Raw genomic sequence first — 25,544 nt, forward strand, 5'->3', positions numbered from 1 at the left:
AGAACCTCTGCAGCTGGGGACAATGAAGCTCCCACCAAGTGTAATAATACATGCCAGCCCTGCTGACAAGCCTGGAGGTGGATTTCGATCACCTGGTCACAAACCAAAGTGAACGGAAGCCACAGTGGAGTCCTTTGTGCGATGGCTGCTGGGCGATGGCCTCTCGGGCAGGCTTTAGTGAGGGGCTGGACAGAACCGGATCTCTCTACACTATTTACTACCTTTTGAGAACCTTTAAGGAACAAACAGCCATAAATAGAAAGGCATGCTTGTGCAGGGCAGGGACACTGTCCTGTGTCCCCAGTCAGAGCACTGAGAAGTGAGCCACCGCAGACTGCACCGGAGGCCCTGCTGGGCAGGAAGGTGGCCTGAGGGTGAGTGGAATCATTTCCGCTCAAAGTGCTCAGTTCACAGCTCAGGGCTAGCTTTGGGCTTCCCAAAGGGCTGGATCACAGCCACTTTACAAGGTCAGATGCTGGGCTGCTCAATCTTCCAAAATGCACTCTTGTTGACAGGCGCTGAACCTAGGATCCAAAAAGCCCGGAGTGGGCTGAGAACACAGTTCACCAGTCCAAAGCATGCTTAACAGGCACGAGGCCTTGGGTTCCATCCCAGTGCTACTACCGACAAAACACATGCGTTGGTGGGGCTCCTGGTGCACTGGCAGCTGACTCAGGACCTGCTGGCTTACTGCTGGGCTCAGAGCGCCTGCTCTTTGGCGCAGGCGCACAGCTTGAGCCCAGGGCCAGCTCCATTTTGATGAGCCAGGGATCCAGCAGAGTGCCAGCAGGTATCACTGCAGAGTACCTGCTTTGTCCACAGCGGCCATACTCGGATCCCCAACTCAGTGCTGCATCTCCCCAGAACACCTCACTTGCTTTGAGACAGGAAAAGCCTCGTGTACGTGTACGTGTTATTTATTCAAGTTTGGGTGCTCCCTGATGCGGCCTGCAGATTCTGCACAACCCTGGCATTTCTGGGTTGGGTGTACAGTCTGTGTGCCTGGTGAGAAGAATATTTTCTATTTTTTTAAGTCATGTCATGTCATGTTTCTGTATGGAGAAGGCAAGTTCTGTATCAATACTGTGGGCTGAAATGGGCCTGTAAAACCTCGAATGTGGTAAAGGCAGGTGAAAAGAAATAAAAGTCTTTTATGTTCTTATGTTCTTGGCTCCACCAGCAACAAGGGAACACAGGGTTAAAATAGAAGCAAGACAGAAAGCAGCCCGTGAGGCTGGATTAGAACCGCAGTTTTATTGTAGTGTATACACTTTCCCACCTAGCATCAATATACACATCTGAAAGGGGACACAGGGGCACATCCCGCTCTGCGTCAGCATCTTTCCATCGTCTACAGCAGCTACAAGGACAGGACACAGAAGGGCGGCCACACACATCACAGCACAGCTGTCCGCGTCCTCAAAACTAGCCACGAGGGCCCCGATGGTGTGCAACAATGACTCCCGCTTGTGGCGGTGCGAGGCGCGCATGCGTTTACATCTGACTGCTTTCTCTCTTTTTACCTAACTACTGAGCCCAAAGCTCCTGGCTACCAGGGTACAGATTTCCCCACCGCTCGGATGGGTGGTAGGGCGTCCCATACGGCCCGGGGAGGAGGAGAACAGGCGGGGCTGTGTGGGGACCCCAGCACGCCGCCTTCAGGCCTCGGGCTCTCGTTTTGGAAGAATGCACATCTCTCAGGCCAGCTCTGACTCCCAACAGACCAGGGAGTGCGTGTGCACATGCGGTGCTCTGTGGGCTCTACGCACACCTGCGCCAGCAGGGAAAGCATCATCTACCAGCTGTGCACACCAAGTCCACGCTACTATGCAGAGGGCGCCGGGCAAGGGAGGCGTGTGTAACAAGCCAAGGATCTGCGCCACTCTCTCCCCCAACGCCAAGCCAGAAACAGGTAGAATTCCAAGGCCCTGGCCACCTCCAGCTTCCAAAGAGGGACCCCAGTCCCCTGAGCAGCACCCCAAGCCTGTGACCCTGACCACACAAGGAGCCTGGCGAGGGGCGGTGGGCAGGCCTCTCCAGCCTGGCCTGGCGCGGGACTGGGACCCTGGGACCCCTGCGCCTGGCTTTCTGAGCGTTACATTCCTGGACTACACTAGCACGAAGGACACATAGAATCCCTATTTATTTACAAAATATTAAAAAGTCAGTTGGTCATCTACATATTAACCCCCATTCTGCCATTTTGTACATGCACTAGTTTGGAAAAAATAAAAATTTTCTTAAAAAAAAAAAAGAACAGAACAGATACCTGGTGAGAGCGAGCACGTCTAACCCTGTCACCAAGTCACTGCTGCTTCTTGGAGATGAAGGGGCCGGTGGCTTGGCGCCAGCACACGGGGGGCTCTGGCCACACGCGGGGCTGCTGCATTGCGGGGGGCCCCCGTGGCAGCAAGGTGCAGCCAGGGAGGAGGCTCCAGCTCCTGGCAGAGCGGGCGGAGTGACTGGGCGGAGGGCAGGCAGAGGGCGGGAGCCTAACGTCCTACACACCAAGCACGCGGACGACGACAAGCGACGGGGAGGGTCTGCAGACCTGCTGGCCGAAGTAACTTTGTACACCGTGGGCCCGCTGGGCTGGGGAGGGAGGACGGCGGAAGCGGAGGGCGGGGCCGGCGCCGCACTAGTAGCTCAGTGTGGAGTCGTCCCATTCCAGCTGCTGCTGCCGAGTGGCGTTCTGGCCATCTCCCGGGCCACCCTCCTCCTCCTCGCTGCTCTCCGACTCAGCACTGGTGATATCCTCTTCCTCCTCACCATCCTCACTCTCTTCCTCTTCCTCTTCCTCTTCTTCCTCCTCACTGCTGTGCTGGTCCTCGTATGTCTGGCGAGCAAACAGCAGTGTTAAGTCCAGCTTATGGCTTCCTCGCCACGAGGGAAGGGAAATGCCCTGGGACTCTCCAGTGAAACGGGCTGGTGGGGGGGGGGCTGTGCTTCAGGGGTCGGGGGCAGCGGGGGGCTGTGATTCAGGGGAGCGCTTCCACGGGGACGGTACCTTGCTCCCTGCTGGGAACTGTTTCAGCGGATAGAGCAGCAGTGAGCCATGAGCACGGTGTGAGCGTGTCTGCGCTTACCAGGCCGCGAGGCCTGTTACAGGCCACCGAGCCTTGGGCCCCGCATGTGAAGAGGAGTACCCCTAACCTTGCAGAGCTGCTACTCAAACTATGTGGCACGGGCACATGGACGACAAGGGGCCGTGGCTAGGCCTCACGTCAGCCCGTCCACCCCTACCTCCATGGGGTTCACAGTTATAGTCAAGCCCGCCCGCCCCTACCTCCATGGGGTTCACAGTTATAGTCAAGCCCGCCCGCCCCTACCTCCATGGGGTTCACAGTTATAGTCAAGGCGGAGTCGTCCCAGTCCATCTCGTTCTCCTTCCCCGTGTCCTGGTCCCGCATGGTGCGCTGATGTGCGGCCCGGATCCGAAACACTCCCAGGATAATCATGAAAACCAGGAAGCTGACACACACCACAATCACCACCGTGGCAGTGCTGGGGACAACTGTGAAGAGATCGGAAGGTGAAGCAACCCTGGCAGCAGGGTAAGTCAAATGGGCCGGGGGGGATGCCTCGCCCGACCTTCAGCGTCTAGGACGGAATACAAGAGAAGGCTCAACTCTCACATCTGCTCTGTGGCTACGGGTGAGCTTTGTGTCCTTGTGTGACAGTAACAAGGACACAGAGATGAGGTGTCTGCCTAGACACTCTGTGGATGCCAGTGTTTGGGCTCCTAGAGCTTCCCCTACTATCCTACCTGCGAATGGGTGAGGATTAGCCAGGTTGTGGCCTGACAGGTCCACGAAGGAGCGATGCTCAGGGTGAACGAACTGTGGCTGTGCAGCCATGTGGTTGGCATGTTCCATAGGGTTGGCCGTGTGGATCACATTCACCTGCGGTGGAGAGAAAGGGAGTCACTGCTGAATGAGACCAGCATCGCCCCCGTGTCCCAGGGATGAACATGAGTCAGCAGCTGGCAAGCTGCACTGCATGGTCCCTGGACCATGAAGGGAACAGACAAACTACCATCTGTGACCAGAAAACAACAACAACAACGGGGGGTGGGGGGTGAAGCACCGGAGGCCAGTGCACTAGCTCATGCCTGCCAGCCAAGTCACACAAGAAGAGGCAACAGGACAGGGATCTAGGCTAGCCTGGACAGAAATGTGGAACCCAAAGCCAAAAATAAGGCAAAAGGGCTGGAGGTGTGGCTTAAGTGGTAGAATGCTTGCCTAGCAAGCATGAGGCCCAGAATTCAAGCCACACAACTGAACTTAGAAACCACTGTCAAAGCTGGGCGCCAGTGGCTCACACCTATAATCCTAGCTACTCGGGAGGCTGAGATCTGAGGATCACAGCTCAAAGCCAAGCCAGGCAGGAAAGACCATCATGAGACTCTTATCTCCAATAAACCACTTGATAACCGAAAGTGGCAGCGTTCTCGCCTTGAGCTGAAGAGTGCAGGGACAGCGCCCAAGCCCAGAGTTCAAGCCCCATGACCGTCCAAAAAAAAGGGGGGGGGAGAAAAAAAGAAAGAAACCACTGTCATACTGAGATGCATGACACCCCTGAGAAGCCATCGCTGTCCTACGCATGCGCGGCCAGCATGTCTTATCCATCGACTGCATACAGCACAGTGAGCAAAGCAGGTCCTATGCTGGGACACTGAGGAAGCTCTGCTCGTAGAGCATCTTTTTCCTTTACCCTAAAGGCCAGGCCACATGAGAGACAGCAAATCACAACTACCTGTTGCCTTCTAAACCCATCACCCCTTGGCTCAAATAAAATGCTCATCAGCCTTGGGAATTCAGCCTTCTGCTGCCACTGAGGTCACAGTAGAGATGGTCCATCACTAAGAACAACTTTTGAGTCTATTCACCAAACCAGAGGTGTGAGCAAGGGAGACGCTGTGGTAGAGCCTGGTGACAGAGCAGCCGGAGTGAATGCCAGCCTGCTGTCAGAGGCTGCAGCAGCACCTCAGCCAGCCAGGGACCTGCTTCGACTCTCAACAAGGCCAACACCCCTTGGCTCCCTGGAGGATGTTCTTTCTAGAATGGTGTCCCCATGTCTTTCTCTCACGTGAAATCCCAAGAAACCACCACTTGAAGCCAGCAACACAAGCCTGAACTGTAGCAGAGCCACCGCAAACACACTAAAACCAGGCATTAATAATCTAGCCACTCAGGAGGCCTCAAGAGGTCAGAGGATCTTGGCTTGAAGTCAGCCTGGGCAGGAAAGTCTTTGAGAGTCCATCTCTAATTAACCAGTAAAAAAGCTGGGCTGGAGGTGTGACTCAATGAGCAAGAAGGCTGAGCAAGAGTGCAAGGCCCTGAGTACCAGCAAACAACAATAAAAACCTGGAGTTAGCAAACACGGGGCCTAGCATAGCACATTCAGTGCCAACTCCCGCTGAGATCCCTGCACTCACCTCCACCTTAAACTCATTGCTGAGGTAGCGGCCATTTAGCTCAGAGCAAATGAGCTTGAACTTCCGGTCAAGCAGGGACCGGGTATGCCAGTTCCGATAGCGCAGGAGGTGCAGGAGCTCCTCATAGCTGGCCATGGTGTCCACACCTATGGGGCAGAAGGGAGAACTGTGCCGAGTAGCTTATATTTACAGACCCAAAGGCCCAGACAGCCAAAGCCTGACATCTTGATCAGCCATGGTAGGAACACATTTGCGGCTGAGTGGGGAAAAAAGGTAAAGCCCGTGGGGGCATTTTTCTGCCTAGGGAATGCGCCACCCTGTGCCTCAGCCCCACCCTGGGAGAGCAGTACCTACTTCCCCTCCCTGTCCCGAAGGGGTGAGTGGTCAGCAGCCTCCACCTTCTGCTCCTGGACTCTGGCCCACACCAGCGTCTCACCTGTGAAGACCACACCCAGGCCCGAGCGGCTCACTTCAATGCCCTTCTGCTGCAGCCGGGCCATGTCCACCTCCAGGCTCTCCTGCTCGGGGTTCAGCTCCTCCCCCTCCACTGTGACCTCGCAGGTATCCAGGTCATGCACAATTTCCTCAGACACCAGGGACTCTTGAACTGTTTCAAAAAGGTCCAACCAAAACTTTCAGAAGCCACGGGACACAATGGACAGCTGGCTCATGCACAATCTAACAAAGCCTTTCTAAGAACCCAGTGGCTGATGAAGGAAAGACTCAAGAACTGGGGGTGCAGCTCAGTAGATTATGTACTTAGCACACACAAGGTCCTTGGGTGTCATCCCTAGCACTGGTAAGTAATGGGGTACTTGATGAGTCCCAAGCAAGAACAGTGGGGATCATGTCCATCTGGGCTGGCCTCAGAGCCTGATGTCACCCAGAAAAAGTTGAAAGGATCCACAGGGAGGTTTGCAAACATCATAAGGACTCCAGTCACCAGCAGGTTCTAGAACACAGATCCATGGCACAGCACTGAGACATTAAAATCCCCCCAAAACCCAGAGAAAAAGAGCTGGGTATGTAAGTGGCAGCAAATGGGTTTCTGGCTGGGGCCAGGCGTGGCCAGGCAGAGCCCGCTCACCTGTGGGGTCCTCGGCCCCATCCCCCTCGGGCTCCACTTCTCTTGTGATGGTGCTGATGATCCGAAGCTCAGGGAAGAGGAAAACCCCTTCTGAGCTCTCAAACTCCGAAGCTGCTCGGGCAAAATGATGAATGCCGCTCAGGCTGATCTTGGGTTCCTCAGGCTGCAAAACCATCACGTAGCCTTCAACTGGGGGGACCTCAATGCAAGCGGCCTCGTTAAAACACCTGCCAGCCAAAAGCAGGAGGGAAGGGGAGGTGACCGTCAGGGCTGGGGCAGCGCTTTGCAACCTGCAACTGCAAGGGTTTGTGGAGGTGGGACCACAGGCTTCCACAGTACCTGGAGGGGACAGACTGTGGCCCCTCCCCTCAGGAATGCATTTCTCAATCTGACCACAGGCGTTTTTCAATCCCCCAGGAGCAAGTGATGGCTTGCCTTTCCTTATAGAAAGGAAGTAAGGATGCTTTAAAACCTAAGTGTGAGGCAGGATCACGCAGGATCATGGTCAGAGGCTAGCCCCAGGCAAAAAGTGCAAGTTGCTGTCTGAATGATGGGCTGGGGCTATGCCTCAAGTAGTAGGGTACTTGCCTAGCAAGAACTGAGACCCTGAGCTCAAACTTTGGTACTGCCAAAAAACAAACAACCCTCCTTCCCCCAAAGCCTAAGTGCATTTTTTTTTGGTCAGTCATGGGGCTTGAACTCGGGGCCTGGGCACTGTCCCTCAGCTCTTCAGCTCAAGGCCAGCGCTCTACCTCTTGAGCCATAGTGCCACTTCCAGTTTTCTGGTGGTTTACTGGAGATAAGAGTTTCACGGCTTTTCCTTCCCAGGTTGGCTTTGAACTGCTATCCTCAGATCTCAGCCTCCTGTGTAGCTAGGATTATAGTCATGAGCCACAGGCACCCAGCTAGTGCGCACATTTTCTTCTCAAGGTTCACTGTGTGAAAACATGCATAAAAGGAGGAGACATACTTGACAGTGCTGGTGATTCTGAGCCTTCGGATGCCAGGCGTGGGGAACTGCCTGGAGTTAAGGTAGGACACATGCTGCATGGCCTTGTCCAACTCTCCAATGTCGTCTCCCTCCAAGGTCAATACTGACTGACTGGGGCTTGCTTGGATCTGAAATTATGCCCAATGAGGGGAAAGGGGAAGAGAACAAGGTTCCAGCTGCAGAGCTGATGCCACCCATGTGGCAGAGCATGCCTGCAGCAATTTGAATTAATGTGAGAAAGCAAAGTGCAGGTGAGACGAGCCCCTCTTACACAAGGGTAACATCCAAGATGCAAACACACCCAGCTCAATGACCCTCTCATCCCATTATCTCCCCATGTGCATGCTGTGTACGTGAATGCTGTGTTACCTGCACGCCTTGGCCGCCATCGTCAGGGACCTGGAGGTCTAGCCCCTCCTTGCAGGTATACAGACAGTCAATCACCTTCTTATCTGCCAGCTTCCCAGAACGGACTGTTAGACCAGCAAGGTTGCCTCGGAAAAACTGTGTCATGTGTAGGTCGCCACCTTCGGAAGAGAGGGAGAAGCGAGGAGTGAGGCGCGCAGCGCAGATGCTCCCGCATCGTCAAGGCAGTGTTACTGGTGGTGGCAGCTCAATGGATGGACATGCAGGTTAGTTCAAACCAAGTCCCGTTAGCCCTGTACTCTACATGGAAGCGCAATGAAGAAATTAAATCGTTTATGAACATGCACATGGCCTGGAGAAGAGGAGCTGGGATCTTCACCTAAAGCCCAGGAGCTCAGAGATCCTACCAGAGTCCCTGGCAATGGAGGACTCCCTTGAACAGATCACTCCAGCAACGTTTCCTACCAACACTAGCCTCTTCAGCCCCTGCCACTGGTGGACTGAGCACACACACTGTGGGCTGCTTTCCCTAACTCTGGAAACACTTGCGGGTGAAGCCATGCAAGCATGGCAGGAACACAGGGATGTGAAGTCACCAACTGCACTAAAGCCTGTTCCGCGCTATGTCCAGGGAGCCACTGCTTCTCCAAGGCCCATCATCTCTCTCACAGAAGGGAAGATACCATAAGGAAAACAAATACCCAGAGGATGGCCCTTCAGGCTACAAGGAAGAGCCCAAAACTGAACATGCTTCATTTGGATAAGGGCATAGGACATGGTCTTTGCTAGGGATGGAAATGTCTAGGAAATGTCAGTGTAGAACTAAGTATCAATTAGAACAGAAAATCTAGAAGCCAGTCTTTCCCTGTCTTGTGGCTCGGCTGCATGAGTGGCACGAGGAGCCAGGAAGGGTTCTGGGGGATCGGAGCGACTCGGTGAGGAACTAAGGGCCCCACGAACACATGGGATGATGAGTCCTCTGTCCTGTTTCAGCAGGCTCAGAATGGCAGAAAAGGAAGTCCCATGAGGTGATGGGGAAGCGCAATGCAGGGAAGCAGCTGAGGGTACCAGGGCCAAAATGCAACTCGTGCATTCCATGCAACGTGTGGAATGAATTGATGTCTCATCTTTAAATGAAACACGGTAGTGAACTATAGGGGGAAAAATCCAGCAACCTGCAGAGGCCATAGTCACAGGCTCAGTTTCATTGTCACTTTCAACTCCTGAATACTCTGTGGAAAAGCAAGACAAAGACAACAGAAAAGGACCAACAGGTTAGGGTCTTCAAACTGGACTGCAAAGATGAGTTTTAAAGCAACCAAACTTGAAACCCAAATATTTTTCAAAGAAGAAATTCCTTTTTTTTTTTTTTTGTCGTCCTTGGGGACATGTTCCATGGGGATGCAAACTCGTACTCAATCACCTTTCCCCAGAAGGGCATCTAAAACCTCACGCTTCTTTTGTATTTTTTATTCTGTCTTCTCTTATGCTCTTTCAGAACATAAAGTAGCTTCAAAATAAAGTGAATAAAAGCATGCATACTGACTCCAGTGATCTAGGCTATCAAAGCAGGACACTGGAAGAAAGGTTTAGCTTTAACTGCAGCACTGGACCAGATACAAAATCTGGACTAACATTGCCTTCAAACAATTTTTTTGGTGGGACTAGAGTATGAATTGAGGGCCTTATTCTTGCTTGGCTGGTGTTCTACTACTTGAGCCACATCTCTAGTCCTTGTTTTTGCTGGTTGTTTTGTATGTTGAGTCTCATGGACTTTTCGAACCCATGCTGACTGCAATCCTCTGGATTTCAGCCTCCTGAGTAGTTAGGATTACAACAGGCATGAGCCACTAGCACCTAATGACAGGAAGACATACAAATCTGCATATATATATATATGCATACATACATACATATATATACATATGCATACATACATACATATATTCCACCTGTCCCTCCCTCCCCCCACCCCTGGCCTGTCCTGAAGCTTGAACTCAGGGCCTGGGCACTGTCCCTGAGCCTCTTTTTGCTCAAGGCTAGCATTCTACCACTTAAGCCACTGCACCACTTCAGGCTTTTTCTGGGTAGTGTTTTGGAGATAGAGTTTCACAGACTTTTCTGCCAGGGCCAGATGCAAACCATGATCCTCATATCTCCTGAGCACCTAGGATTACAAGTGTGAGCCCAAGCACCCAGCGAATCTGCATATTTTGCAAACTCAAAAACAAGTTTGCCTGTCTGAGCTTTAAGCAACAGAAAAATGAAAGCATTTTAAAGTTCTTTCTCTGAGGAGACTGACCAGTCAAGGAATTCACCTAGATTAATACATCTCAGTGTGGGCCCACACCCCTCAGCTGTAGAAGCTGCGGATCAGGCTGAGTCTGAAGCCCTGCTGGTGGGCAACATCATCAACAAGTTCTGGACCATGCTGTAGGGGAAATCCTCCCCTCTTGTGGCTACCCAGTGATGGCTGTACAGTCTGCTCAGACCGTCTGTGCAGTAAGTGTGGGATGCACGTTGGGCAAGGTCAGACCTGTGTCCAGGCAAAGTGGTGTGCCACTTCCACACCCACTGCCATTCCTTCTTAGCACACGGTTACTGCTGACACTGCATCCATGGAAACCCAGCTGCTGCCCGTAGCCTGGCTTCCCCAAGTGAACTAGCTAGGAAGAGGCTCATATCCGCTGAAGGGAAAGGGCGCCCTCCTCCATGCTAACCAAAGTTGAATGAATTTGTATTCATTTAGTCTAGGAATTTAGGCCAATTTTTCTGGCTGAGGTGAAAGGAGATGAGAGAAGAGGAACAATAATTGCCATTTGATGGCAGAACACTGAATAAACAGGAACCAAAGTGGCAGGGTGGAACATGATGGCTGATTTTAACCAAAACATGAAGCTCCAGTATATAAAGGTTTATTTAAGCTAACACTTGTACCTCTTTTTTTTTTTTGGTCGGTTGTAGGCTTGAACTCTGGACCTGAGCCCTGTCCCTCAGCTCTTCAGCTCAAGGTGACCGCCACTTCTAGCTTTCTGGTGGTTAACTGGAGATCAGAATCTTACAGACTTTCTTGCCTGGGCCGGCTTTGAACCACGATCCTCAGATCTGAGTGCCTAAGTAGCTAGGATTATAGGCATGAGCTACCGGCGCCCAGCTTATTCTTATTTTAAAAATACTATTCAGAAATTATTTATTGTAGGCAGTAAATCTGAATTAAAAAATTTAAGAATAGCAACTAAAAAATTTCTATATCCTACCTAAGTTCTTATGGCTGGATTCCACATCCCATTTTTTCATGGTTAGGTGTCACCAACCAAAACTAAATCTGTGCATCTGTTGAAAAGATTCACCCAATATATACTTCTCATGTGCAAAAAAAAACCCTTCCTTTCTTCCACCCTCCCTATCTGCCTTCTTTTACTCTCTCCTCTTCCCTTCACTGGGAAGTATTCTACCATTTGAGCCATGCCCACAGCTCTTCTTGCTTTACTATCTTTGGTGCTTTACCACTTGAGTCATGCTTTTTGGTTCAGTTGTTTTTCAGATAGGGCATTTTTGCACACAGCCAGCCAATCTCAGACCACAACTCTTCTACCTATGACGCAGGCAGAGACCACCATACCCAGTTGTTGAGGTAGGGTCACAGTAACTTTTTGCCTAAGCTGGTCTCAAAGAATGATCTCCACCTCCTGGGTAGCTGGGATTACCTACATGAGGCACCAAGTCTCAGTAGTCATAATTTTTTAATTCAAGCTAAAGCAACTTGTTTCCAGAGGGAGAAAATAATATTAAAAAGGACTGCTGAATAAGCGCAGGTAGTGATGGTGACACCTTGAAATGACAGAAGATGGGGTCAAAATAAGGATGATGATGAGCCTCCAGGTATTCTGAGGGCTCCACTGTTCTCTTAGATGAGAACAATTAATACTTACTTCCACTAGCTTCAGATATTTAGCATCTCCTTTGGCCATAAATGTAGATGACAAACCATGGCAGTGTTTGCAGTCACCATCACCAGTACAAACACACTGATACTTTATATCACACCATGACAGCGTACAGGTCTCAACCATTGCCAAAAAGTCTGTTCCTGTCTTGTTCACAGAACACCGTGGATTTGATTTCACAGGTAACCAGGATTCTACCGGGTAACCAGAATGGATTCTTGGTATCAATGACAAGAATCTATTCTACAGGGAATGTTCAAACCGCTGGTCTGGTAGGATCCTGCAGGGATCCTGGCTGCACTGGCTTTTCAGTTTCTAGTCCCAGCTTTGTGATTCATCATCCAAGTGACCACAGACTCGCTATTTCTGAGTTCCGTTTCTTTGGCTACACACAGGACTCTAAGGATGTCTGGAAATAATGTATATAAAGTGAATAGCATTCACACAGCCTGCCATTTAGCAGCAGAGCCCTAAGGAGCAGTGCTTTGCTTTGGTGGTGGGGACCATATTCCCCACTTGTGTTTCTGTAGTGTGCTAAAAGTATGACAGTTCCTAATAAGCTGTGTAGCTCTGAAGCCTTTGGGAGGATTGCTGACTTTCCCTTTGTAAACTTCAGTGCACAGATGAGTTCCCTCAATCACATGCTGCCTCTGTGCAGCACTCCCTCCTTCCCAGGTTCAAAGGTCAAAGATGGTCGCATGTTCTACTCCATAACACACCTTTACTGAATGCCCATAGACGGACTTACATCCATATGACACTATCAGTGTCCTAAAAAGGCTATGCACAGAAAAAGGATCAATAAAATGAAGGTAAATTATGTGAGAGTCCAATAACAGACACACTATTTAACGGCAAACAGTGGCCAATGACTTACCTTGCCAGCAAGCACCAACTACAAGCTGAGTTTCTATCTTGGTTGGGTGAAGTGGGTAATCTTCAGTCACAGAGAAGGGCTCATGGGAAACCCCATCCACATAGAGAGTCACACTTGGGAATTCTACATTGAGGACAAAGTGGTGCCATTCCTCATCACAGACCTACCCAGGCAGAGAAGCAGGAAAAGTCAAGCTGCCTTTCCTTCCAAAGATATAACACTGAGAACAATACAATGGAAAACAAGTTACTCAAAATGCACATCTCTTTCCTAAAAACAAGATTTTAAAGTAAATATAACAACAAAAGTATTCTGCAAACATAACTCACCAAAAAGGGACAAATCAACACCATCGTTACCGGGACATCTCACACCAGGCAAGCACTCATCACTCACTGGTCATAGGACAGGACCCCAGGAAATGGTCCTTTTTCACCAACAGTGTGACACAGGAAGTTCCTCAATCAGAAGGCTGGGTACTCACTTCTAACAGCTGACTTAGACTTCTACCTAGACATTCTTTTTTTTTTTTGTCATGGGGCTTGAACTCTGGGCCTGGGCACTGTCCCTTAGCTCTTCAGCTCAAGGCTAGCGCTTTACCACTTGACCCACAGCACCACTTCCAGTTTTCTGGTGGTTTATTGGAGATAAGAGTCTCATGGACTTTCCTGCCTGAGCTGGCTTTGATCCTCGGATCTCAGCCTCCTGAGTAGCTAAGATTATAACCTAGACACTCTTCTTCTGAATCAAAATTAAAAGCAACTCTGATCTCAAAATAAGGTGCACTATTTGTCAATTTCTTCCTCAAGTTGATATAGAAATAGGAATTTACTGGGGAACTCATAGTAGCTCAGTGACATGTACAAGGAAGGCCCTTGGATGGATCCCCAGGACATATGTTACCTACATACATAATACATAATACACACATAAAAAAGTCAGAACCCATAGTAGGTCAGACTGTAGTTCAAATTGTACTGCATTCCTTCCCGGTGGTGAATGGGTATCATGAATAATCTATCAACCAATTTTCATGTACGATCTGTATTTGGATCCTGATTCAAGCAAAGAAACTGAAGACACAGAAACATTTAACGAAGCCAGTCACTGAAGGCTCATATCTGTTATCCTTGCTACTCAGGGGCTGAGATGTGAGGACTGTGGTTCAAAGACAGCCCAGGCAGAAAAGTCCACAAGATTCTTGTCTTCAATTAAATACCAGAAAACCAGAAGTGGTGCTGTGTCAAGTGGTAGAGTGCTTGCCTTGAGCTGAAGAGCTGAGGCCCTGAGTTCAAACCCCATGGACTCCCCGTTACCCGCCCCCCCAAAAAAAAGGTTATCAAAAGCAAGCAGCCCTGAGTGCTGTTTTTGAGCTTTTTCACTCAAGGCTAGCACTCTATCTCTGAGCCATAGCTCCGCTTCTGCTGTTTTTGTTTTTGTGATAGTTAATTGGAAGTAACAGTCTCATAGTCTTTGCTGTCATGGATGGCTTTGAACCATGATCCTGAGATCTCAGCCTCCTCAGTAGCTAGGATTAGACCACTGCCTGGCCCCAAAAAAGGCTCTTTCACTCTAATTTCCTGCATGGGGAACAGGAAATGTTTCTTTTTTCTAATTTTCCCTACTTTAGCCCTGTTATAGTAAAAATAAATCCTTGCTAAAACTTAAAAAAAAAGTCACATCACTAAGAGATAATACAACCAATTTTGGATACCCCACCTTACTACAATCACATACTCTTCTCATTCATTAGCTTGGGTTTTAAATCTACCTTGCAATTGCTTTAGATGTTACATTTTAGCCAACATAGGCACATCTAAACAATATGCCTTTTGTTCACTCACTCCAGAACCAAATAAAATTAAGCTAATGCCAAAGATCCCATTCTTGTCAAAATCCTAAGAGAAGAAATGATCTGACTCTAACAAGGCTCTTAGTTTATGGCCCCCCATCCCTGCACGTCCTGTAATCCATGCATTCTATTCATGTGGTATCTGCCCAGCCTAGGGCAGTGCTTATGACAACTATAGGAAAATTAGCTTTGCAAAGACATGACATCATTTAAAAAAAATGTAATGTGATCTCAGGTCAAAACCATAAAGTAGCCTAGGTGCCAGTGGCTCACGCCTGTAATGGCTGAGATCTGAGGATTATGGTTCAAAGCCAGCCTGGGCAGGAAAGTCCCTGAGAGTCTTATCTCCAATTAACCACCAGAAAACTGGAAGTGGCACTGTGGTTCAAGTGGTACAGCGTTCACCTTGAACTGAAGAGCTCAGAGACAGTGCCCCACCCAAGAGTTCAAGTCCCACAACTGACAAAACAAAAACAAAAAACCATCAACTACCTTGTGTGGTGTTTCTAGGATGTCAAGTTTACTGGTTCCTTGAAATTTTATAATGTGTTTTGTTTTTTTTTGGTGCGGTCGTGGGGCCTGAATTCTGGGCTTGGGCGCTGTCCCTCAGCTCTTCAGCTCAAGGCTAGTGCTTTACCACTTGAGCCACAGCGCCACTTCCGGCTTTTTTCTTTTTGCTTATGTGGTGCTGAGGAATCGAACCCAGGGCCTCATGCATGCAAGGCAAGTGCTCTACCACTGAGCTACCTTCCCAGTCCCTTCTTGAAATTTTAAAACTCTGTCCTTAACTGCAGAGTCAGTCCAGCAGTACTCAGCCCAAGGCCAGAGGCATAATGAATAAATTAATATTTAAGCAAATGGTCCTTACTGCAATAAGCAGTAGTATTTCGAGTTTAAGATACATAATTTTTTTGGGGGTTCCAGTTGTGGGGCCTGAACTCTGGGCCTGGGCGCTGTCCCTCAGCTCTTCAGCTCAAAGCTAGCGCTCTACCACTTGAGCCACAGTACCACTTCCAGCTTTTTGCTTATGTGGTTGCTGAGGAATCGAACCCAGGACTTCATGCATGCAAGGCAAGTGCTCTACCACTGAGCCACCTTCCCAGCCCCAAGATACATAATTTTTAATCTGTATTTTATGTATAAAATACCCACATGGAAAAAAAGACTATCAGTGGAAGGACATCAGCAAATTGAATGTGTTGGCTTATGACTCACAGACAGGCACCGTGATATATCATCCACATAAGGCCACAGAGCCTGAAGAGCCAAAGGTGCACCTGCTCACCTGATTCAGCTTCCAGTGGAATTCTGCAGGTTTGTATTTCTTTTCTTCAGAAGGATCCTGGCGGAGGAGGAAAATAAGCCTGCACCCGTGGACATAGAGTGAATAATGGTGTCGGTTCATATCTGCAAAGACAGTTTCTATGGGTAAATTGCCAACTTAAGACCCAAGGGAGGAATAAGAACTATTTCCTTAATGGATCTTAAGGACATAATTTTATCTGCATAAATGAACCTTGCAGCTGGGACAAGGCAGCGTTTAAGAACAAACCCACTTGGGTTTAGCTGGCAAGTTTGGCCCACGATAACTGCTGCATAAAACTTATCAATTCCTGAATGCCATGTCTCTTAGGACACTGAGTCTCCAGTACAAAATAAAGACCAACAGGAGGCTTTTGGGAAGCTGAAGGCACCTGCTTCCACCACTATCCTGTGGACACTGAAAAATGACATCGTGTACAGAAACATAACCCACCTGTTTTGTCTGAACTGCAGAGAATTGTCTCCTTCTTCCGGCCAAAAGGCCCATGCCGCATCCACACAGAAATTGTAAAGGGTTCTTTGGGGTTGAGGGACACAATGCCATCTGGGATCCTCACTGCCTGAGTGCCATTGAACTCGAATACCTGGTCGCTATCATGGCCATTGTCGGTAGGGAGTCCGATGGTCCAGTTCAAGGAGCTGCTGGGAGAGGGAAGCAGCTCGGCCGTGCCAGCAGCAGCCCCTGAAACCACAGCAATGCCCGCCCAATGGAGGAGTGGTTCAAAACCACATGAAAGGATGGGTATTACCATACTACCACAGGGCTACTCTTTACTATTTCAAATTAACTTTTCCTCAAAAATAAGGGAATTAAGCCAGGTGCTGGTGGCTTACTCCTGTAACCCTAGCTACTCAGGAGGCTGAGATCTGAGGATTGCAGTTCAAAGCCAGTTCAGGAAAGTATGTAAGACTCTTATCTCCAATTAACCATCAGAAAAATGGTAGTAGTGCTGTGGCTCAAGTGGTAGAGTGTTTGCCTAGAGCTGAGGGACAGCGTCCAGGCCCAGAGTTCAAGCCCCACAACTGACAAAACAAAACAAAACAAAAAAGCCCTACACATAGACCTTCCCTATGACACAGACATACCACTCCTGGGCATATACCCTGAGCCAGGATAAGGACACCTGCATATCCATGTTCATTCCTGTATAATAGCCAAGATATGGAAACAACCCAGATGTCCCACAACAGATGAGTAGATCCAAAAAATGTAATACTTATTTTACAATGGAATTTTACACAGCCATTAGAAAGAATAAAATAATGTCATTTGCAGGGAAATGAATAGACCTAGAACAAATCAAGTTAGATAAGCCAAGATCAGAGAGACAAATGGCTCATGTTCTCTCTGATATGTAGAAATCAGATCTAAAATGCAGTGGGATACGACAAATTACACAGGATTCTAGATACTCACATATAGTGACACCAAAAGAGGATAGTCTTAGGAAAGAATCACAAAGGTATAATGCCTAAACACCTTTTCATATTTACATAAAATAATATACATGGGCTAGGAATGTGGCTTAATGATAAAGTGCTTGCCTAGCATGCATGAGGGCCTGGGTTCAATTCCTTAGTACCATGCATACAGAAAAAGCTGGAAGTGGTGCTGTGGCTCAAGTGGTAAAGTGCTAGCTTTGAACAAAAACAAACAAACAAATAAATAAATAGATAAGCACAGGCCCTACATTCAAGCTCCAAGACCAGAACACTTATACAAAAAAATATCAAATACACCAAATGATTTCATAAGCCTTACATGACCTGATACTGTATGGCTGGATTATAGGCTTGATCTATCACACCCAGCTAGGGACTAATTTTATTTTATTCAGTTGTGGGGCTTGAACTCAGGGTCTGGGAGCTGTCCCTGAGCTTCTTTTGCTCAAGGCTAGCCACAGTGCCACTTCTGGTTTTTGAATGGCTAATGGGAGATAAGAGTCTCAGGGGGACTTTTCTGCTTGGGCTGGTTTTGAATCAGGATCCTCAGATCTCAGCCTCCTTTAGTAGCTAGGATTACAAACATGAGCCACAGGCACCCAGTTGGATTAATTTTTTAAAAATTTGTATTATTTATTACTTCACACTTTACAAAGCTTTTTCACGAAGTATTTTATATGTTATTTCATTGTAGCATTTAATTTTCCACTGATATTAAGTTGTACGTAGTGATTTTTATCATTAACATTTCTTCAGATACCACTTGCAATTGATTTCAGAGGTTTATGAACTCCCTGAAGCCCATTCAAGGTAAGCAGCCAGTAAGGCGCAAAAGCGTCAGAACGAGGATGTCCCTTCGGTTTATGATGCACATGAAGAAACGCACACAAAAAACATACACGCTTCTGGCTCTGACAGTCTCCCTTCCCTCCCCTGAAGACTTTACAGGCTGAGGAAAGCCAGCTAAACTTACCACAGAGCCGGTGAAGGGATTTCTCAGAGTAGGTATCTCGGTCACAGCCTTTCCCTATGTGGCTGGTCTCCAATTCCACTGTGGCCTGAACCGAAGCAACTGGCTCATCACATGTCTCCAGGTGGATGTTTGGGAAGACAGCCAAAGCTCCTGTGCCAGGCTCATACTCAATCCTATTGCTCCAGCCTGTGTTGGCCCACAGGTTAGCATGGGGGGAAAAGGAAAACGCACACTAAGGTTTTAGAACACTAAGATTTCAGAAACACTAAAGTTTCAGAACAGATATGAGACTAAAGAGACACTGCAACTCACCTTGCCACCCAGGAGTGCAGGTGGGCTTGATGCTGATCTTCACCAGGACATCTTCTGTGGCTCTCTTCTTCCCACAGTCATATGCAGTGACTGTCAGCTTGTACTGATGCTCTTTCCCATAGTTTAGCTTCTCTGTGTTTTTTATATAACCTGGAAGAGGAGGAAAACCGACAATAAGAACTGACTTAACTTTTGTTGTCTTAGAACTGAAGAAGTGAAAGAGGCAAGAGATTCTAGTTGAAGAAAGGAAACAAGAGTACAGGTCCACCTCATTCAGATGCACGTAGAGGGGAAGTGAGAAGACGGCGAGGAAGCATGCTGGGTGAAGGTGTCTGATTTGGGTAGGAGCTCAAGGGGACTCCGAACTCTGGGTTCCAGAGAAGCAATCAGGTCAGGTCAGGGTGAAGACTCAAACGTGAAATGCACACACCCAGGCAGGTCTCCAGCCAACCAGTAAACTTCACTGCTACTGAGAAAACTGATAAACTAGGGTTCAGAGCTGACAGGGGGTTTGAGGGGTCAGATTGCTAGGAGATGGCCTTACCATCTTTGTCCACAGTAAACGGCACGTCCGGAGTGATGATCTCATAGCTGCAGATCTGGCTGAACTGAGGGGAACAGTCTGCATCCACAGCCTCCACCCTCAGGATGCTGCCATACTGCTTCCCCTCCACAACAGTCGCTTTGTAGGACTTCTCCTTAAACACGGGCGCATACTCGTTCACATCATTCACCTGGATATGGACAGTTGCTCTGGACGAAGGGGAAAAAACTGTTTTGGGGATTTTGTTTTAGCTTTTTACCCAAACAACAATTTTGTCCTATTTCTAAATTTCCTTTTTCTGGTACATTGTCTCCTGAAACACTTACGATAGGGACAAGAAATAAAACCAAACTTCATTATTTTAAATTTGGTATGAGAGACAACAGAAAGTTAAAATAGGATCAGGATGGTGGCCCAGACTGTAAGAAGGGAGGGGAGAAGGAAGAAAAGGGAGACCGAGAGAGACAGAGAGAGCATTCAATAGTAGATAGCTTGTCTAGCAAATCTTTTTTCGTTTTTGGAGGGGAAGGGGTGAGGGGAGGCATTTGTAGGTTGTGGGGCTCAAACTCAGGGGCTGGACACTGTCCTTAAGTTCTTTTGCTCAAGGCTAGCACTCTACCACTTTGAGCCACAGCTCCATTTCTGGTTTTCTAGTAGTTAAATGGAGATCAGAATCTCACCGAATTTCCTACCAGGGCTAGCTTTGAACCTCAATCCTGAGATTTCAGCCTCCTGAGTAGCTAGGATTACAGGTTTGAGCCACCAGTGCCCAGCTTGGGTTTATTGTTTTTGACTGTACTTTTTTTTCTTTTTTGGTATGAGTGATCAAACCCCAGGATGTTGCCCTTCAAGGCAAGCACTTTGCCACTGAGCTACATCCCAGCCCTAGCAAATCTTTTTTTTCCCCCCATTAGGAAAAAGCAATATCACATTGTACAAAAAAGTAAGGAGTAATTCACTGGTACATAGTTCCCCACACTGTTCATCTCATCTCAAACAAGACCATACATACCCCTCTTTCCTTAGATGTAGTAAGGAGAAACTGAGGCCTAATGTCAATGGACTAGTAAACGAGAAAGGCTAGCATTCTAAAAGTGCCTTGGTCCAGAGCCCTCTCTGTTACCGTGTGCTCCAGATGGTGGGAGGTACCCAGACATACGCATCTTCCAGCGCTCCCTATCCTATGCCTCAGGATTAACAGGAAGAGAAATACAACAACAAAACCTTCCTCAGGGCAAATGGGCTTTCTGAATGGTCACAGTAGGGTATAGTTTATTTACCAGAGTATTCTGTGAGACAAAATTATTCACTTATTTTTGTTCAAAACCTACCACAAGCCAGGTCTTTGCTGGGAGCCACACCCACTGAGTTCCTGCCCTGAAAGACCACAACTGTGGGCCCTTGAGAAAAGAACATCTCTGCCTCCAATTTCAAAATGCAGTGTGAGGGCTGGGAAGGTGGCTCAGTGGTAGAGCACTTTGCCTTGCATGCTTGAGGCCCTGGGTTCGATTCCTCAGCACCACATAAGCAAAAAAGAAAAAAGCCGTAAGTGGCGCTGTGGCTCAAGTGGTAGAGCGTTAGCCTTGAGCTGAGGGACAGCGCCCAGGCCCAGAGTTCAGGCCCCACGACCGGACCCCCAAAAAACCAACCAAACAAACAATCAAAATGCAGTGTGAAGGATGGGAATGGTCACTGCCATTTCCTTCACATGCAAATGTGTTTACTCAGGGGCTCCTTTTGCTCTCTGCCCAGCTTGCTTACTTGTGAGATTTCTTCACGCCGGTGCCATCCGGTCCCTTCCCGCAGTCATAGGCCTGGATGGTGAATGTGTAGTCTTTCTGCAGCTCACAGTCCAGTTTCTCTTTTGAACGAATTATCCCCTCACCCGTGGACTTATCCACTACCACTGCATCAAAAGGGACATTCTGCCCATGAATTTTAAAGCCACAGATCTCACCTGGGGAGTCAAAGCACAACAGGTTACAATGACTACTGTCTAAAGTCACCACATAACCCCCCCTCCCAAAGAAAATAAACAACAACAATTTGGCAGCCAGGGGTTTAGAGGGTCCGTGGACAAAGCAGGGGCACTGTGCTTTCACATGGGTGAGTTCTGGGACTTTAGTAAAAAGAAGCAGATTCTGGCTTTCCAAGCAACTTGTTTACTTTGCATCCATTCATGCAGGAATACAAAAGACAGAAAGAGAGAGAAGACATAGACAGGCATTCCACAGGAGCACTTAGGATCGCTTGAGGGTAAAAGGAGTCTCATTAGCAAACAGCCAAGGCCTGAGCACACCAGGCTGCCCTGGCCACCAGAGGGCCGGGCAGTTCTTTGGGTTTGGATCAGAGAGAAGATAAAACGCAGTTAAGTGTTGAGAGAGGAAGAAGCGTGAGATATAGGACCAGCACCGTAATTACAGAAATTCTGTCAAAAAAAAAAAATCAAAAGAATCAAGTCTTCCTGTGCAATGAGCCTGGCTAAAATTAGGGAATCAAAACAAACTGCTAAATGAGAAAGGTAGAAATACCAACTTTTCAGGCATCCATTTCAACAACTGCCATCCAGTGTCTGGTATGGGAGAGATTTTCTAGTCTTCCCTTAGTTTTGGGCTTTATCAAACCTGAGAGACACTTCACTATAGCTAAATGATCACAGAAGCTTAAATAGAAGCTAAAAAAAAAAAATCTATGTTTCTATTCTTGCCCATGGGACAACAAGCACAAATATTTTGCTGCATATATGAAACTTTACAAAATTTAAATTGACTCAACTCTTCAACAATTCTAATGAATAAGAAATTACAACAATGCAAATCTCTAAAGTTCAATTAAACAAAAATGTATGGTATTGTCAATGTGGTTCAAATGGATGTCTGATTTCTAGATATTTCTAACCAAGGGGTCTGGTTACATACAATTTCCATCAATACATTTTTAAAAACCAGAAACAAAGTAGGAGAATAAATGAGGGTAAAAGAGCATGACAGTTGCTTCTGTTTAGGGGCTGATTCCCAATTTTATAAACAAGTTAGTGGGTTAATACTCATAAGAGGGAGACAAAGAACCCTTGATCACCTTCTTTGGTGACTGTCACCTCAAAACTCTCTAAAGGGAGAAAAGATAAACAAACCCATGTCAGTAATTCAGGAAAGAGTGAAGATGGAACAACAAGGAAATAAAGTCAGATGCGCATATTACATAGAACAGCTTGACATAACAACCCCACACTCAGCAATCAGCTATTAGAACTGCTGTAACTGAGTCAGGTGCATAGTGACTGAATCTTGGCTCACCATGAGCTACTCTCAACTTCGAGTTTTATTAACTAGGGGTGCATTGTGACTGCTATTAGGTTTCCTAACTCCTATAAGATTTTCCCTTTGGGCTGGGAAGGTGGCTCAGTGGTAGAGCACTTGTCTTGAATGCATGAGGCCCTGGGTTCAATTCCTCAGCACCACATAAGCAAAAGGAAAAAAAGCCGGAAGTGGCGCTGTGGCTCAAGTGGTAGAGCCCTTGCCTTGAGCTGAAGAGCTGAGGGACAGCGCCCAGGCCCAGAGTTCAGGCCCCATGACCGGACCTCCACCCCCCCCCCGCAAAAAAGATTTTCCCTTTAATGAATACTTTGATGTCAATAAGTAAACTAATGTCTTTTTATTTTTAAATGAAGTTCTCTTGGCTAGACTGTGTTAATATTCAACTCATCATTAGAGTTAATGAAACAAAAGTTTGGAGGGAAAGGTTTTAATACTTGGTTCTTATTAATAACAATGTTTCCTAATCTAAAATACCCAACCAGGGCAAAAATTATAAATCTCTCTTAGCCAAAACATTGGCTTAAACATGAACACAAACCAGGTCAAAACTATCTGATCTGCAGTGATGCTCCAATGGCCACTGCTTTTCTCTGTGAAACACTATTCTACGAACTCAACAGAAATCCTACTGGGCACCTGGTGACTGCCACAGAGGAGAGACAACATATCAAGTCTCCTGGCCTTTCAGAGACACATTCATGCCACCTCCTCTCCCCCAAAGGTAGCAGTGCTTGAATTCCCTTCCTTTTACCAGGCATCTCTTTTGGACAAGAGTTTCATTTTGCTTGTTTTCAAGATTTAAAAAGCAGCATCTCATGACATGCAAGTGTTTTTTCTTTTTCTTTTTTCTTTATGGTCAGTCATAGGGCCTGAAGTCATGGCCTGGGCACTCTCTCTGAGCTCTTTTGTTCAAGGCCAGTGCTCTACCACTTTGGTTTCCTGGTGGTTAATTGGAGATTAGAGGGTCAGACTTTCCTGCCCAGGCTGGCTTTGAACCATGATCCTCATATTGCAGCCCTGAGTAGCTAGAACTACAGGCATGAGCCACTGAGACCCAGCTGATATGCAACTTTTGTGACTTGCCTTTTCCTTGTTTCTAAGGTTTATTCACCCTTCCTGATCTATATAGGTATGGCTTACTCAGTTTTACTACTACACTGTTGAGTGCTTAAAACATTGCCTGGCATAAAGAACATACTCAACAAGCTTGGCTATTACTGTAATCATTTCCTATTGTGTAGATTCTTTTCTGTTAATGAACAATGCTGTGATAAATATTTCTGTCCATGCCTCCTGTGCACAAGCACAAGACTTCTGCAGATCTGTGCTGCACATGGTACCCACTAGCTGCTTCAAATGAAAGCAAGTTCACATTAAAATGAAATAATGTTAGACATTTAGTTCCTCAGGCATACAGGACACAGTGTGAGTGCCACCACCACATGAGGCCGCTGACATGGGAGAAAGCAGGCCAGAAAGCAGGCCTCATCACCACAGCAGGTTCATTCTACCGCTGCTCTGGAACAGGGCTCTACACATGATGGTTTCTGAGGCCAAAGTTGGCCTGCCTGTTTTAAAGATCCACATATGTAAGAAGGATTTTTTGTTTTGTTTTCTGGTCCTGGAGCTTACAATCCAAACCTGGTAGCTGTTCCTGAGCTATTTCACTCAAGGCTAGTGCTCTACCACTTGAGCCACAACTCTACTCCTGGCTTTTTGCTGATTAACTGGAGAGTCTCACAGACATTCCTGCCCAGGCTGGCTATGAACCAGTAGTTAGGAACACAGGCATAAGCTGTGGGTGTCTGGCTTAAGAATAGCTCTTTCAAATGGCTCTATCAGCCAGCTAGCAGCTCAAGCACATCATCGTTAGCTATTCAGAAGACAGAAAGGAGGATGGAAGCTTGAGACTAGCCCTAGCAAAGAGTTAACAAGACCCCATCTCAAACAATTATTGAAAAAAAAATTGATGAGATAATTGATACCTATTACCTAGCTACCTAGGAGACATAAATGGGAAAATTCCAGTCCTGATTGGCTTAGTATTATATGGAGTCACATCCCATAACTATACATACAACTCCATCCCCTTGGATATCCTCAACTCAGCTTCCTTCTTCTTTTTTTTTATTTTTTTTTAAATTTTATTTATTATTTTTTTGGGTCCGGTCGTGGGGCCTGAACTCTGGGCCTGGGCGCTGTCCCTCAGCTCTTCAGCTCAAGGCTAGCACTCTACCTCTTGAGCCACAGTGCCACTTCTGGCTTTTTTCTTTTTGCTTATGTGGTGTTGAGGAATCAAACCCAGGGCCTCATGCATGCAAGGCAAGCGCTCTACCACTGAGCCACCTTCCCAGCCCCTCAGCTTCCTTTTTCTATACAGAGAAGATTCTTCTTGGGAGAGGTCCTTCTTCTATATGGCGCAAGAAAGGATCTCTTCCTATCACCTCTCACCTGTGATTCCTTTCTGCCCTGCTACCACCCACTCAACTCAGACTCTATAGTAAAATCAACTGAAACACTAAAACCCTGCTTTCATCCAGGTAACAATGATCAGGTTTCCAGGCTGTGACAATCTGGGAGTGGATGAAACCTTCTCCAGTCTCCCCTCCCCACTGGCCCGCCATTCTTTAAGACCATCCAATTAGGAGTAGATTAAATCTTTCTCAATCTATTCCCTCTCCCATTTCCCTAAGAGCATACAAAATAGGAATGAACCAAATCTTTTTCAATCTCTCTCCTCCTTCAAAACTGTCAAAAGGAAGTTTGCTAAGACTTCTTCAAGGGGTTAGTGATGTAGCTCAGTGGTACCTACAAGGCCCTGAGTTCAATCCCTAGTAAAATTTAAGAAAAAAAAAAAACCATTTTTTTTCAAAAGTAAATATTGGGTCAGGCATGGTGATACACATAATGATAAAAGCACTGAAGAAACTGACACAAGAGGGTCTTGAAGTCCAGCTCAGCTTGGAATACATAGCAAGAGCCTGTCTATGTAAATAAATAACAAGTGCCTGTCTAAACAAATAAATCCTTTAGAAACCAGGGAAGTAATGATGGTGGGGCAGTGAACAAGAATGC

The 25,544-nt window shown here is 47.4% G+C and overlaps 1 protein-coding gene across 1 annotated transcript in view; it reads right to left on the bottom strand.

Moving 5' to 3' along the window:
• Positions 1-1,239: 1,239 nt before the first annotated feature.
• Positions 1,240-25,544, bottom strand: part of Clstn1 (calsyntenin 1) — a 35,824-nt gene continuing 11,519 nt past the window's right edge. The window contains exons 3-19 of the mRNA XM_013031772.1: positions 22,231-22,260; positions 20,914-21,109; positions 19,153-19,361; positions 18,609-18,758; positions 18,297-18,482; positions 16,314-16,562; positions 15,843-15,964; positions 12,706-12,868; positions 9,057-9,113; positions 7,885-8,042; positions 7,495-7,643; positions 6,525-6,751; positions 5,874-6,044; positions 5,438-5,583; positions 3,767-3,902; positions 3,330-3,514; positions 1,240-2,836 (exon numbers count right to left, since the gene is read on the bottom strand). Of these exons, the coding sequence (XP_012887226.1) occupies positions 2,639-2,836; positions 3,330-3,514; positions 3,767-3,902; positions 5,438-5,583; positions 5,874-6,044; positions 6,525-6,751; positions 7,495-7,643; positions 7,885-8,042; positions 9,057-9,113; positions 12,706-12,868; positions 15,843-15,964; positions 16,314-16,562; positions 18,297-18,482; positions 18,609-18,758; positions 19,153-19,361; positions 20,914-21,109; positions 22,231-22,260 (2,732 nt within the window). The 3' untranslated portion in view covers positions 1,240-2,638. The remainder of the gene's footprint in view (positions 2,837-3,329; positions 3,515-3,766; positions 3,903-5,437; positions 5,584-5,873; positions 6,045-6,524; positions 6,752-7,494; positions 7,644-7,884; positions 8,043-9,056; positions 9,114-12,705; positions 12,869-15,842; positions 15,965-16,313; positions 16,563-18,296; positions 18,483-18,608; positions 18,759-19,152; positions 19,362-20,913; positions 21,110-22,230; positions 22,261-25,544) is intronic.

Source organism: Dipodomys ordii, unplaced genomic scaffold, assembly GCF_000151885.1.
Source record: "Dipodomys ordii isolate 6190 unplaced genomic scaffold, Dord_2.0 Scaffold6, whole genome shotgun sequence".
NCBI classification, from domain to species: domain Eukaryota; kingdom Metazoa; phylum Chordata; class Mammalia; order Rodentia; family Heteromyidae; genus Dipodomys; species Dipodomys ordii.